This window comes from Vavraia culicis (assembly GCF_000192795.1).
Source record: "Vavraia culicis subsp. floridensis unplaced genomic scaffold supercont1.47, whole genome shotgun sequence".
Classification (NCBI taxonomy): Eukaryota; Fungi; Microsporidia; family Pleistophoridae; genus Vavraia; species Vavraia culicis.
The window spans coordinates 33,358-45,910 of record NW_007360650.1 but is presented as its reverse complement, the minus strand read 5'-3'; the positions used below and the strand labels follow the sequence as shown (position 1 = coordinate 45,910).

The 12,553-nt window shown below is 43.1% G+C and overlaps 7 protein-coding genes and 1 non-coding gene across 8 annotated transcripts; 5 read left to right on the top strand and 3 right to left on the bottom strand.

The window, feature by feature from the left end:
* Positions 1-1,191: 1,191 nt before the first annotated feature.
* VCUG_02189 (uncharacterized protein) lies at positions 1,192-1,779 on the top strand (the record flags this gene model as incomplete). The annotated part of the gene is made up of 1 exon (XM_008077011.1): positions 1,192-1,779. The coding sequence occupies one exon, from the start codon at positions 1,192-1,194 to the stop codon at positions 1,729-1,731; it is 540 nt and encodes a 179-aa protein (XP_008075202.1). The 3' UTR covers positions 1,732-1,779.
* Positions 1,780-2,670: 891 nt separating this feature from the next.
* VCUG_02824 lies at positions 2,671-2,743 on the bottom strand. The gene has a single exon. It is a non-coding gene; the product is annotated as a tRNA-Lys (tRNA).
* Positions 2,744-3,242: 499 nt separating this feature from the next.
* On the top strand, positions 3,243-4,811 carry VCUG_02188 (uncharacterized protein; the record flags this gene model as incomplete). The annotated part of the gene is made up of 1 exon (XM_008077010.1): positions 3,243-4,811. The coding sequence occupies one exon, from the start codon at positions 3,243-3,245 to the stop codon at positions 4,809-4,811; it is 1,569 nt and encodes a 522-aa protein (XP_008075201.1).
* Positions 4,812-5,559: 748 nt separating this feature from the next.
* Positions 5,560-6,980, top strand: VCUG_02187 (uncharacterized protein). Its single transcript, XM_008077009.1, has one exon. The coding sequence runs from the start codon at positions 5,599-5,601 to the stop codon at positions 6,484-6,486; it is 888 nt and encodes a 295-aa protein (XP_008075200.1). The 5' UTR covers positions 5,560-5,598; the 3' UTR covers positions 6,487-6,980.
* A 175-nt stretch (positions 6,981-7,155) lies between these two features.
* Positions 7,156-9,109, bottom strand: VCUG_02186 (uncharacterized protein). The gene has a single exon (XM_008077008.1). The coding sequence runs from the start codon at positions 8,993-8,995 to the stop codon at positions 7,682-7,684; it is 1,314 nt and encodes a 437-aa protein (XP_008075199.1). The 5' UTR covers positions 8,996-9,109; the 3' UTR covers positions 7,156-7,681.
* VCUG_02185 (uncharacterized protein) lies at positions 8,549-10,341 on the top strand. The gene has a single exon (XM_008077007.1). It carries the CDS (start codon positions 9,279-9,281, stop codon positions 10,065-10,067), a length of 789 nt encoding a protein of 262 aa, XP_008075198.1. The 5' UTR covers positions 8,549-9,278; the 3' UTR covers positions 10,068-10,341.
* Positions 10,342-10,457: 116 nt separating this feature from the next.
* Positions 10,458-11,681, top strand: VCUG_02184 (uncharacterized protein; the record flags this gene model as incomplete). Its single annotated transcript, XM_008077006.1, has 1 exon — positions 10,458-11,681. The coding sequence occupies one exon, from the start codon at positions 10,458-10,460 to the stop codon at positions 11,679-11,681; it is 1,224 nt and encodes a 407-aa protein (XP_008075197.1).
* Positions 11,682-12,058: 377 nt separating this feature from the next.
* Positions 12,059-12,499, bottom strand: VCUG_02183 (uncharacterized protein). Its single transcript, XM_008077005.1, has one exon. The coding sequence runs from the start codon at positions 12,492-12,494 to the stop codon at positions 12,066-12,068; it is 429 nt and encodes a 142-aa protein (XP_008075196.1). The 5' UTR covers positions 12,495-12,499; the 3' UTR covers positions 12,059-12,065.
* Between the last annotated feature and the right edge of the window lie 54 nt (positions 12,500-12,553).

Sequence of the window (12,553 nt, the reverse complement as noted above, 5' to 3'; positions counted from 1 at the left end):
GCGCGTACGATTACATATTATGGACGCAAAACTTATTGATCACAGTTCTACAAATATTTAATGTATTTTAATCTGTGTATGTGATGTGAAAAGAAACACGAGTATAAAACCTTAATAAAAATATCTGGCAAGAACAAATGTTCTCACTTAATCCGTAATCGGTGTATCCCTTGGCATGATTGGTGCATTTATTTACTACCGTATAATCAAAACATTAAATAAATTTCTTTTCTACTCTGGTCATACGCTTTATGACATTCCTTTACGTTTATTGCAGCAAATTTAGGATGATATGTCCGTTTTCATTTGTCAGCTCTTTATGTTCGGTGTGCCTTAATAGCAGAACAAGCTAAAGTCGTAGGAATAGATTAATTTCAGCGCTAATGATAAAATAATTGGGAAGTTGTATTTTATATACTTATGCATGTCTTCAAGTGGTTGCAGCACTGTGTACGAAACAAAGAAAAAAATTGGTATAGTCCTGTTTTGAGCCTAAAAATAATTGCCAATTGCGTCAGTTCTCCCGTTAAAAGGCAATCAAACACACATGACACGTACAAATTGGTTTCATCCGTATAATTGTGGTAATTATCAATGTATTTACGTTTACTTGTATTGCTTTGGTGCCTTGGTCACTAAAACTTTTTATTAAAAAAATTTTGATTGGTTATTGACTGAATCAATGAACATCAAAAATGGGAAGTCGGTTTGTGCCATCAAAATTGCTTCGCAATGTCATAATGCTATTTTATAGGCTGTTATATACCAATTAAGAGGGAAAATGAGGAACCAAGGTTTTTCTCACGAAAGTTGATTTTCGTCTGTTTATGTTACTGCTGCTCAAACAAAAATTTTGTGCGAGCTATTTAATGCTGATTGAGGTCTTCACAGTGTTGGCTTATTAAAAGGCAGCACCAGGCGAATTGGCAAAGAATGCAAAATGGCCCACATGTAACTGCGGTATGCCAATTCGGTAGGTGATAGAGTAAAAACATAGCTCTGCACATAAAAAGGCAACAGACTCGTTTCACACAGTGTATCATTTCTTTGCTAAAAATTTTGTGCTGAATGGTTATCATTAGCCTAACACATAGTTACGTGTTTCGTATGCGTTGGAATGCCTAGTCGTATTTATGGCAAATTAGATAAAAAATATTTAAGAAGTGCAGAGATACGCCTTAGAAGTTTATCATGTCGTTTGCTGCTACACCTTTTGGTAATCATGACCGACTAGAGCCGCGAACTGCACCTTGTGGGAGCAATATGTGTTTTAATGATGCGCTTATCGTAACTGGAGATCCTCTCAACGAAGAATTTTCAGAGCAGAGTGTTACATGCTTAGGTCCGCAGAACGATAATTTGTGTTTTGGGCCACCCGATGGCAGCAGGAGCTGTCCAAGATTGCCCACGGCCCAAGGTCATGATCACGATGAAGCAGGATATTCCAGCAAGTTTGGTTCGGCCGACCGGTTTGATTATGGAAAGGAAACACCCAGACCGCGCATTCTGTTGCAACCCGAAACGAACTATCAATGCCGTCCTTGTTACGCAGACAAAATTATGTCCCAATGCTACAAACTCATTCGACCATTAAACTACATCGCTTATGACCTGGGAATATACCTGACTGCGCTCCTAAGCCTTGTAATAGTTGTTGTTACCCTGTTGCGGTGTTGTAAGAGACAAGCGATGAAAATATTGCGGGGTAGAGCCGATGCTACGTCCGAATAAGAGACAGAGGAGATGAAATAAGTTGTTGGTTGGTAAGTAAAGTCTTTGAAGGCATAATTTTGTGCAGAGTTGAGGAGCAGCTCAACATCACAGTTTCAAACTGAAACCTGGTTTGTGAGAGGATGTACAAACGCTGAATCGTACGTGCAGACAAATAAACTGCTTTTAGGAAAAGAAGTGGGCTATAACAGCTTGCAAACACCAGGAAGGCTTACAATACCGGGTGACAAACAGACCAATTCATTGTTACGATTTTGCTTTTTATCCTTAAAAGGCGAAGGTCTTTTGCAGTTTGTGCTCGTCGTTAGATTCACAATTTAACCGTGAACAGAACCTTTTTGAACTCACAGCGATAAAATGCGTAAAAACTGCTGCAACAAATATTTTAGTCTCTTACTCATTAAGCACAGTAGAAAAGATGATCATTGTTTTCAAGCCGCGTTTATCCTACACATTCTTCACAAGCACGCACTTCATTGCCCAATATTTCGATACATCTGCACCAACCAACTGAAGCGGTAAGTAAATCCAGTATTTAGTTACTCATACCACATCCTACACTAGTCCGTGTTTATCGGAATGGTTTGTAAGATTCTCCCTCATCTCCATTCTTCTGAGCCGGTGCTCAACCTCTAATCCTAACACCCAACCCATTTGACATCAAAACACGAAAAAATGCGTTCTGCGCTGTACTCTAGCCATTATAGACTTCGTAACTCTTCAGAATCACATGTAGCTATTTCACCGGTAATGTTCCGCATTCTAACACTTCGTGGTGTGTCTGGTGCGCAGAGGTACGACTAACAGTTCAATCATATCTACGTTTGAATGTGAAGCACCGTAATTGCCTGCCATCTGCCCTCGTGCATCTGACCACGGAATAAAAGAACAGAGATGCACATCCAGCCAACACGCTTATCATTTAACACAAAAAGCACACGCCCGACGTGGGACTTGAACCCACGACCCTCAGATTAAGAGTCTGATGCTCTACCGACTGAGCTAGCCAGGCCTACACCACAACACATACGTAGTCCAAAACAACGTAAAAAACCCATGCGTACAACCACTTTCCTATGAACACCAAACACAGCAAATAATTTTTAATTTATTGCCCCACAAATGCTTTGCTATATCACACCGTGCTACAAAACACAGCGCTATTCTTCTCTCTGCAGCACCAAACATTTCGTATCCATGCATTGATCCGTCTATGATGCACAGCCATGTTAATGTATCAGTTCCTGCGAAGTGCGCAGTACAATTCTCAACATTGCTTTACCAAACGTATTATCAGAAAATATCATAAATTGCACGTTTACCTACCGATCATTTGCAGTGTTTCAACCGCACCATCTCATTCTCACCGTGTTTATTTACCACGGTTTAACGTAAAATACAATCAATGCATTAAATTATTGCCACTCCACCACCATACGAGATCAAAACCATACGTTTCATATCGCCTGTCTAATCACAGTTAAAAAACAAATTGATGAGTTGAGCAGGCCATGAGAATGACATTGCTGTTGTTGTATTGTTGTAGCGTTTGCATGCGGTTGATAATTGTGAACGATTTGGGTAGAAATTTGGGACGATACGGAGGATTAAGGCGTAGACATGGTAGTAGGGATAATGGTGGAAATAAGGACTGGAATAGGGATGAGGATAGAAATAGGGATGAGGATGGAAATAGGGATGAGGATGGGAATAGGGATGAGGATGGAAATAGGGATAAGGATGGAAATAGGGATAAGGATGGAAATAGGGATGAGGATGGAAATAGGGATGAGGATGGAAATAGGGATGAGGATGGAAATAATAATGGAAATAGGAATGGAAATAGGAATGGAAATAATAATGATGGGGACGGGAAAGGTAAAGCTCGCAGTGGTAAGGACGGTAATAAAAGGAACGGCAACAATGGTAAGGATAATAGTGGAGATGGCAGCAACAAATCCAACGATACGAACGATAATCCTAAACCGAAAGAAAACTCCCATCTGAACCGGGAACTTAACGAAGGAATTAAAAGCATAAACAATCTTTTAAAGGAGCTGCTCACAAAGAATGGCAAGGAAAAGAAAAAAGACGAGGAAGAGAATGGCAAGAAAAATGAGCGGCCCAAGGAGCAGAACGACGAAAAAGAGAATGGCAAGAAAAATGAGCAGAACGACGAGGATAAGAATGGTAAAACAGTGCCAAAGATCGTTATATCGCACCAAACAAAGAATGATGACGGTGACTCATCTTCCGGTACGCTGCCCAGGAAATCACCCGATGGGAACGATACGGACGGTGCACTACCCGGCACGAACAGTGGGAATGCTTCCTCCCCCAACATCTCTCCCAGTTCTAATACACAAAATGCCTCTCCCACGGCAAATCCTTCCCAGCCAAACAACAACGCACAGGACACCCTCATAGACCTTCTCCTTCCACAGCAATCCCCACAATCATCCCTTAACTCGCTGCAATCGCTCGAGTCATTTTCACGGCGCACGTTTAACCAGGCTGCTCAGCAAAAACTGCTTCTAAAGAATAAGCAGTCATCAGAACGGCTCGCCACGATCGATAGGGTGCAGCATGCCCTGCAAGACAAGATAAGCGCCCTCAAAGAGCGCTTATCATCTCTACAAGCGCAGCTTGAGAGCGCAAAGCATGATCTAAACACGCTTACCCACACGATAAAAGGTCTTGACGAGAGCGCATCGAGCATGTCCAAGCGACAGGATCGTAACAATGCGCGTATACGGCTGTTAAATAACGAATTGTCAGCGATTAACAAACGGTTGGACAGCTTGAATGCAGAGATTGCGCTTAAAAAAGATGAGCACGAAATTTATGCGCATAATTTGAAGAATTTGGAGGAGCGCAGGGAAAAGATGGTGGATGGGAGAGAGAAAGTTAATATGATGGTTTACGGACTAGAGAGAGACATTAATACGATTAAGGATAGAATATGTGCGATGGTTGGGAAGAAGGATGCACTTGATAAGGAGAAGAGCGTGGAAGAACAGAAGAAGATCGAGGAGAGTAGGAATGGGAGTGGTTATGAGGAGATTTACGATGATGTATGATTTCGCGATTTGTAGCATTGTTTTAGAACACGTGCTACGATCCATTACAATCCAGGAGAGCGCAGCGCAACACTTCAAAACGTGCTCATACCGTAAAACTGTAGCGTCCTTTACCACAGGTACATCCACTCCCCATCTATGATAGAACACTTAATTAAACTTTAAACATAAATGAGAGTTATTTGATTATGCGCATAAACAAGTATTTAAATGGAATAATACATTGCATAAACAAGTATTTAAATAGAATAACAATTTGCATAAACAAGTATTTAAATAGAATAACAATTTGCATAAACAGAACGCTGTACCGCTAAACACTCCTGGGAATGGTTAAAATAGCGTGTATGCTCGTTGCAATGCTACGCTCCACTCTTCTGCAGTGCGTTGCCGTACCTACGGTTGATTATGCTGTGCATTTTGAAACGCATTTACTGATCTTAGCGATGCCTGCAGCGTAGAAGGCTGCAAAACTAACCGTAAATGCCGAATTTTACCGTCTACACACGGAGTATACACTTCATTAACAGGTATACATCCCATCGGTGCAGCACCTCCGTATACGATACATCATCCTATCATCACTGCCCGGCTCAACACAGATCATTTTCTTCTTTCTCTCGTTGAAAAGCGCGCTATTTCCGGTCATAGAGCGTAACAAAATTTAATCACCTTTTAAACGGATTTGTTTGGAAAGCTATCCTATTTTGTACACCCCCCCGCTCCAGCCCCGTACACTTTTCTAGAAGTTTCTTCCCATAAAAAACAACGCACCCTCTCGTCATCAATGGAGGACCCCTACAAAACACTGAACATTCCAAGGACGGCATCGCAATCCGAAATAAAGAAGGCGTACCAGCAGCATGTACTGCGCTACCATCCCGACCGGGTGAAGGGCGGTCCCGAAGCGAAGAAAAAGGCAGAGGAGCAGTTCAAAAAGGTACAGAGCGCATACGAGATACTGGGCGACGAGCAGAAACGCAAGGAGTATGACACGTTTGGACGTGTAGGTGCGCAGGGCGCACATAACGTACACGATTTCAGTCAGTTCTTCACGGACGGACAGTTCGGTAACATTTTTGATTTTGGCAATTTTAAGGGCTCCAGTTTTAGGACGAACGACTTTCAGGGCGCATTCGGCGACGTGTTTGGCGATGCGCTGGGACGGAAGAGAAAGATAACACAGGAGGTTAAGCTCAAATTATCGCTTGATGAGCTGTACAACGGTGTTACGAAGAGGGTGTGTGTGACTGTGAGGCGTGAGTGTGCGCGTGTGGCAGAGTTTAATGTGGATGTGAAGCCGTGGTACAAGAGCGGCACTAAGTTTACGTACGAGGGAGCCGGTGATGCAACGCGCTCGGGGTATAAGGATGTGGTCATCACGATCGAAGAGGAGAGCAATCCGTTCTTCAAGCGGAATGGAGATGATCTTGAATATGTGTTTAGGACCGGTCTTAAGGACCTGGTCACGCTGAATAAGACCGTGTACCTGCCGGGGGGCAGGGCGTACAATCTGCGGTGGGCCGATGTAAAGGCAATAGGCGATTTTTTTGCTGTGAGGGGAATGGGAATGAGGAAAAAAAAGGGAGGAAATGGTGATTTGAAGGTTAAGGTGATCGTTGATGTGGACATTGACAGAGAGAGCATGAATAGAATCAGTCATGCGGTGCGGTGATGTTTTGCTACGAGTGACCGATGAATAAATTAGATTGTACCGGGTTAATCATGCAAATGGGAAGGTTTGCTCATTAATTGGTGTTTGTGCGCATGGTGGATGGATTTACTGTTCTGGCAGGTTGGTGCTCTTTGTTCTATTAATATTTGTTTGGTTGGGGATGTTTGAAGGAAGACTATGCACTGGATCGATCTCAGTGTGCCACGGCTCTGCGTTGGAACACAGCCTGCTTGTGTTTGTCATTGCGTGGAGTTAGGCGATTTCGTTGGTTCTCTGGAAATTAATGACCGATGAGACTACGGTTGGCAGTAGTTCACCAATTTGCTTACCACGAGTGCGGTGCAGGTGGTGTAACTGGGACAACACGTAAATTTATTCGACAGGGAGTGTTGAGGTTGGAGCACAGGTTGAACTGTCTGTACGAAATGTTGCCACAAAATATCAGGTGCTGAGTGTAATGTCATATCTGTGCATTGCACGAGCAAATAAATAATCTGTTTTTTACGCGCGGTGTACGGCTAACGCACCATGCTCATATTTTTAGTACTGCGGTGCTCAACGCGTTCTTAGTTTCGTTTTACCTTTTTATCGTTCAAATACGGCCTTCGCATTTACATAACAATTGATTGATACTGCTGATCAGCCCTGGATGTTTGGTTGTTTCTATGCCTCAAGGTTGGTACGTAGTAGTCGTTTAAGCGCATCTTGCTGTGAGCTATTAATCTATGCTACGTATTATTATTTATACATTGATGCTTAAATACAACGTTAAATCTTATTTTTATTCTTAAATACACTCCTATTTAAGGTTCATTTATGCATCATCATCTATATAAACATCGCAACGCATGAAACGATCAATACCAACCACCACCATGTGTACGAATTACAAAATTACTTCGCTTCCACGATCAACAACAGGTGCTATGCACCTCTGTTATAATCACATTCTGATCTCGCACTGGGATGGTGATCGTTCAACTGATCAATGAGCGGTTTATCTCAGCACTGTTGTTTAGGTATGCGTCCGTGGAATGATTAGTATTCTGCCCTTCATACTTTGACCTGCACTATTTCCGTTCGATTAGATCTGTTCCTGTGGCTTAGACTGTTAACACAAGTCCTATCACAAGACATGAACACAGAAATAATATCCCGACTGCAACGCCCTGCCATACCAGATGATAATTCTTCATCAATTATTTTCTCCGCTCTTCATCCTTTCAAGTTCTCTCTTCAGCCTTTCATTTTCCCCTCTCAGTCCTCCGATCTCCTCTAAAAACGTATTTCTCATGTGCACCTGTGCCTCTATCATCTGATTCTCAACCACCAGAAAATCAAAGTACTCTTCCCTTACACTCACCTTCTCATTAACATCAACCACCTCGGTGTTTATCTCCTTGTCAAGCAGGTGGTACCTTACGTACCTGATCATGTCCATTCCCTCACGTGCTACAACGTTGCTCAATGTGCTGCTATTCATTTTGTGTGTGATGAGAACGTCTAGGTATGTAAACAGTGCATCGTCTGTGTAGATCAACTCTCTGATGAATACGTTGTAATTCTCCTTTGTGATGTATTTCTGGTGCTGGTACAATAGCAGCTTAAGATCGAGAACTATGCAACTTATGATAGATAGGGTGAGGGATGGTGTGCTGTGGGGTAGATCAAGCACCTTTGTTATGAGAATGATTAGTGGCTTGTGGAATAATGTGCTGGGAAGCAGGGCCAGTGCATCATCACTGTTGTAGTGATTGTCATCTTTTGCATTTTTTACGAGAGCGTTGTACTGATCTTCATCGCTTGCTTTTTCCTTTGTTCTACCCTTTGCTTTCTCAGTAGTTTTGCTATTCGTTCGACCGCTTGCTTTCTCAGTAGTTTTGCTATTCTTCTCTCCACTCTTCTCTCCACTCTTCTCTCCACTCTTCTCTCCACTCTTCTCTCCACTCTTCCCTCCACTCTTCCCTCCACTCTTCTCCCCACTCTTCCCTCCACTCTTCTCTCCACTCTTCCCTCCACTCTTCTCTCCACTCTTCTCTCCACTCTTCCCTCCACTCTTCTCTCCACTCTTCTCTCCACTCTTCTCTCCACTCTTCTCATCATCACCCCCCTTTTCACCATATCTACTATAATACTCCTCCATCACACACTTATAAATCTTAAACACGTCCTTCTCAACCACACCCTCCCTATCCACACTCACCCTACCCCTACACTCATCAACCAACCATCCCACCACCATTCGATCATACGCCCTCACCACCCCGTAGCACAAAACACTTCCGCTCACTCCCAACGCCTTCACATACACACCGAACCGCCATTCGTTGCTCATCTGCCTCAGGCTCTTAACACTCAACCGCGCATCATTGTTGCACATGTATTCACAGAATATGGCACTGTTATCGTGTTTACCTATTACCGCCTTTTTTGGTGCTGTTTGTGAGGGGTAGAACGCTTCATCAGAGTACTTCGGAAGCTTTTTGCCGAGTAGAATGCGGTTGAACATGGGATGACCGTTCCTTTTGGTTTTTTGTTTTCTTTTTTGGTGATGATTTGTTTTTATTGGACAGGACGGGGGTGATGGATTGGACAGGACAGGGGTGATGGATTGGATATGAACATGGCGTGATGGATGGATAAGGTTGGTGATAAAAATAGGATGAGGGATCGAACAGCACAATATTAACGATGAGAATGGTGTGTAATGCGTAGATTAGCACGTTTCATGGGTATAGATTAGATCGTATGAAACGTGCTGATCTACTGCTCTGTCTTACAGTGCACAATCTATGCATCGTTGCATGAGCGCTCTTCTCCTGCAAGCGCTTGCCCTTCAGCACGAACCGAGCAATCCCTTACCCCTGATCCGCTCAACGCCCCCCGTGCCTCCACACCAAGCAGCACGCGTTCAATCATGGGCATGGTGCAGATGCACCGCTTCCCGGCACGTGAAACGGTGCGTATCAAATTATAAAAGTAGCGGAACTAAAATGCAAATGCTGATAAACCATACGAAGGTGTACCGAACAATGAGGGACAGAACGGTACGTGCTGTTTATGGTGCATGGAGAGGTGATGGGAGGTGCTTATGTGACATTGGGGTGAGCAATCGTTCTTACGGAGGAGAAGAGTGCTGTTCAGGTGGGGAACACGGTATGAGTGCCTTCTGTGATACGAGTGGTTGCCCTGGTGAAGAGCATGATACGAGCACGTTTTGCAATCCAAGTTCTTTCAACAACGCCCTTCAAAACGCAAATCCTTTCCATGGCAAGAGCTGCCACGACACGGACAACCAATCAAAGGTAGCAGACCCTCCCACCATAACGTACACAGGTGCCAGTCCATACACCACCATAGAACACAACAAGGCATTGCTAAGAAGAACGTTAATGATAGAACACATCACGATGGACCGCAAGCACAGGTACATTAAAACAGTGCAGGAATACTTCGATAGCTTGGTGGTGCAGTACTACAATGCGTTGGGCGAGTGGGAGGTTGAGCGGTGCGTAGGTGTGAAGAGGGAGATTTTTAAGGTTTGGGGGATGATAAGGAAGTGGAATGATGGTGTGGGGTAGGGGTTGGTGACGAACAGCGATACTGGTGAGTGCATCGGTACAGAATTGGTACTGTGTAATGGTGTTGATATAAAAATGGGGTTTTGATAGGATTGATCGTGACAAAGAACGTTAACGAAATGAACTGTTCAATACTCGTTTATTTATACGGGTAGTATACCAACATGGATGGAATACTGCGTAAATGAATCTTATTAAGATTTACTGCTGTTTATGGACAGAAATAAAGATAAAATTGATATGTACTGCATAAATGAATCTTATTAAGATTTACTGCTGTTTATGGACAGAAATAAAGATAAAATTGATATGTACTGCATAAATGAATCTTATTAAGATTTACTGCTGTTTATGCGTAAATCTATATAAAGAGATACAACTCTACGTTTCATGTCAACAATTCCGCTTCTATTCCTTTGTATTGTTGTTCGAAGCGATGTAAGGAACGGAAATGTAGCAACAGGCCGTATCGATGTACATACCGCTAATCCAAATAACTACACCATAAACGAAAATTACTTGATTCATCCCTCGATAAACAATGATACAAGGACCAACAGCCACAGTAAGAGAAAAATACGGAAAGAACTGCGGGACCTGACGGGAGAGGAACTGGCAGAGTACAAGAATGCAGTGAACATGCTAAGGGATCATGGTATAATCGATGATCTGGCCCTTCTACACACTGCATGCGAAACATACGCACACAACAGCACGCGATTCTTGCCATGGCACCGCGCATTTCTGCTGTACTTCGAGCACATCATAAAAACCGTGACCAATAAAACAATTAGTGTGCCATACTGGGACTGGTCGATGGATGCCTACACACCTACGCAATCATACGCTCTCCAGCACGTGTGGCCAATCAACGATACCAACCATTGCTTCCGCGTAAATTTTCCTTTTACCCATTGCGTAAAAAGATCAACATTCATTGATGCATTCTATGGCACAGCACAGATTAAAAGAATGCTGAAATTACCGTTTAGCAAATTTTGCACATCTTTTGAGATTGTGCCACACGCTATCGTCCATTTGAATGTGGGTGGTAAGGATGGTGATATGGCAATGCTGTATTCATGCAATGATCCCATCTTTTTCCATCACCACTCTTATATTGACTATGTGTGGAGTGTTCAGCAGGTTAAGGGGGGTAATTGGTACCACGGTGATTTTGATGAAATGCTGTTTCCCTTTGAAATGCGAGTTAGGGATGTGTGGAAGAGTGCGGTTGAGTATAAACCGTACGCGATTGATTATATGAATGGTGGGGATGGCAAGAAGAGCGAAAGGACCGGTAGCATTGGTGATGGGGCCAATAATCACGGTGATGATAATCGCAGTGGTAAAGATAAGGATAACGAAATAGGTAGAAAAGGTGCTGGGCTGAGCAGCAAAAATGGTAACAATAAAACGGGCAATATACATGGAAGTAAGAGCGGTGATAGTAGGATAAACGATTATAAACCTATCGGTACCAATTACAGGCACGGTATTACTCGCATACCTGATTTTTATATTAAAAGGCACAAGTACAGCAAAAGAAGAACAAGACTGACAGAGCGTTATCTGAACGATGCTATGAGTCTGCTGGACAGGATACTGTTCTAGCCAAGACACTGTTACTGAGGGTGTTAGAAAGCATCCTGCATGCGAAAGATAGCACAGCTCATCGCTTGCATATTTAGCAGCTATTAAATGAAAATGAACGCGGTACAAACACCTTCTGTAAATACAGCGGTAAAGCTCCTTCCTAGTAAGTACCGTACCGTACGAATAGTTACGGATGAAGGATCATAAAAATACGTGGCGTGATACGAGCACAGCTCAGCCCATGATCTAACACGGTGTGTTGTAGCAGTACGATCTAAAAGAGTAAAAATACGTAAAAAAGTACCAATCGGTACTTTGTTACGTAGAATACAAAAAAATTAAGGGGAACTCCATCCTAAACGAAACAAAAAGATGTGCAGCACCGAAATAAGATCATACGTTTTAATGGGTGTAATAATGCGGGTCGTGTACCATTTTACCTGGATATTCCACCAAACAATCATCCTCATATTCGATGGGCAACATTCTGTCGGTCGATGCCGTGTCTTTTATCACATCAATGATGGGCACAAATACGGTTGAAGGCGATTTTTGGTGATGTTTGGGTGGTGGGGGCTTAAAGAACTTCTTCCAAGCCAATGATAAGCCCAGAAACACGAGCAGTCCTGCTGACAGCCCAAGCAGAATAACAGCAACGGTTGTTCCTGATGATGCTCCCGCGCTGTGCAACTCTGTATGGAGCATCGGTGTTGAACTCACTTCGCTCTCGTATAAACTGTGATACGTACCGTTATGTGCGATGTAACGTACCGTGTGGTTATCTGGTAGTAAGCAATTTTGTACACCGGTGATTGCTTGTGTTGTGTTCATCAGCGATAGCACAGGGCCAGTGCTGCACGCTCTTTTTTACTCTGATTGCTGTACTTATA

What these genes read in the sequence shown, in the direction of transcription:
- VCUG_02187 (XM_008077009.1), top strand. Translation starts at nt 5,599, where the DNA reads ATGGAGGACCCCTACAAAACACTGAACATTCCAAGGACGGCATCGCAA.
- VCUG_02186 (XM_008077008.1), bottom strand. Translation starts at nt 8,995, where the DNA reads ATGTTCAACCGCATTCTACTCGGCAAAAAGCTTCCGAAGTACTCTGAT.
- VCUG_02185 (XM_008077007.1), top strand. Translation starts at nt 9,279, where the DNA reads ATGCATCGTTGCATGAGCGCTCTTCTCCTGCAAGCGCTTGCCCTTCAG.
- VCUG_02183 (XM_008077005.1), bottom strand. Translation starts at nt 12,494, where the DNA reads ATGAACACAACACAAGCAATCACCGGTGTACAAAATTGCTTACTACCA.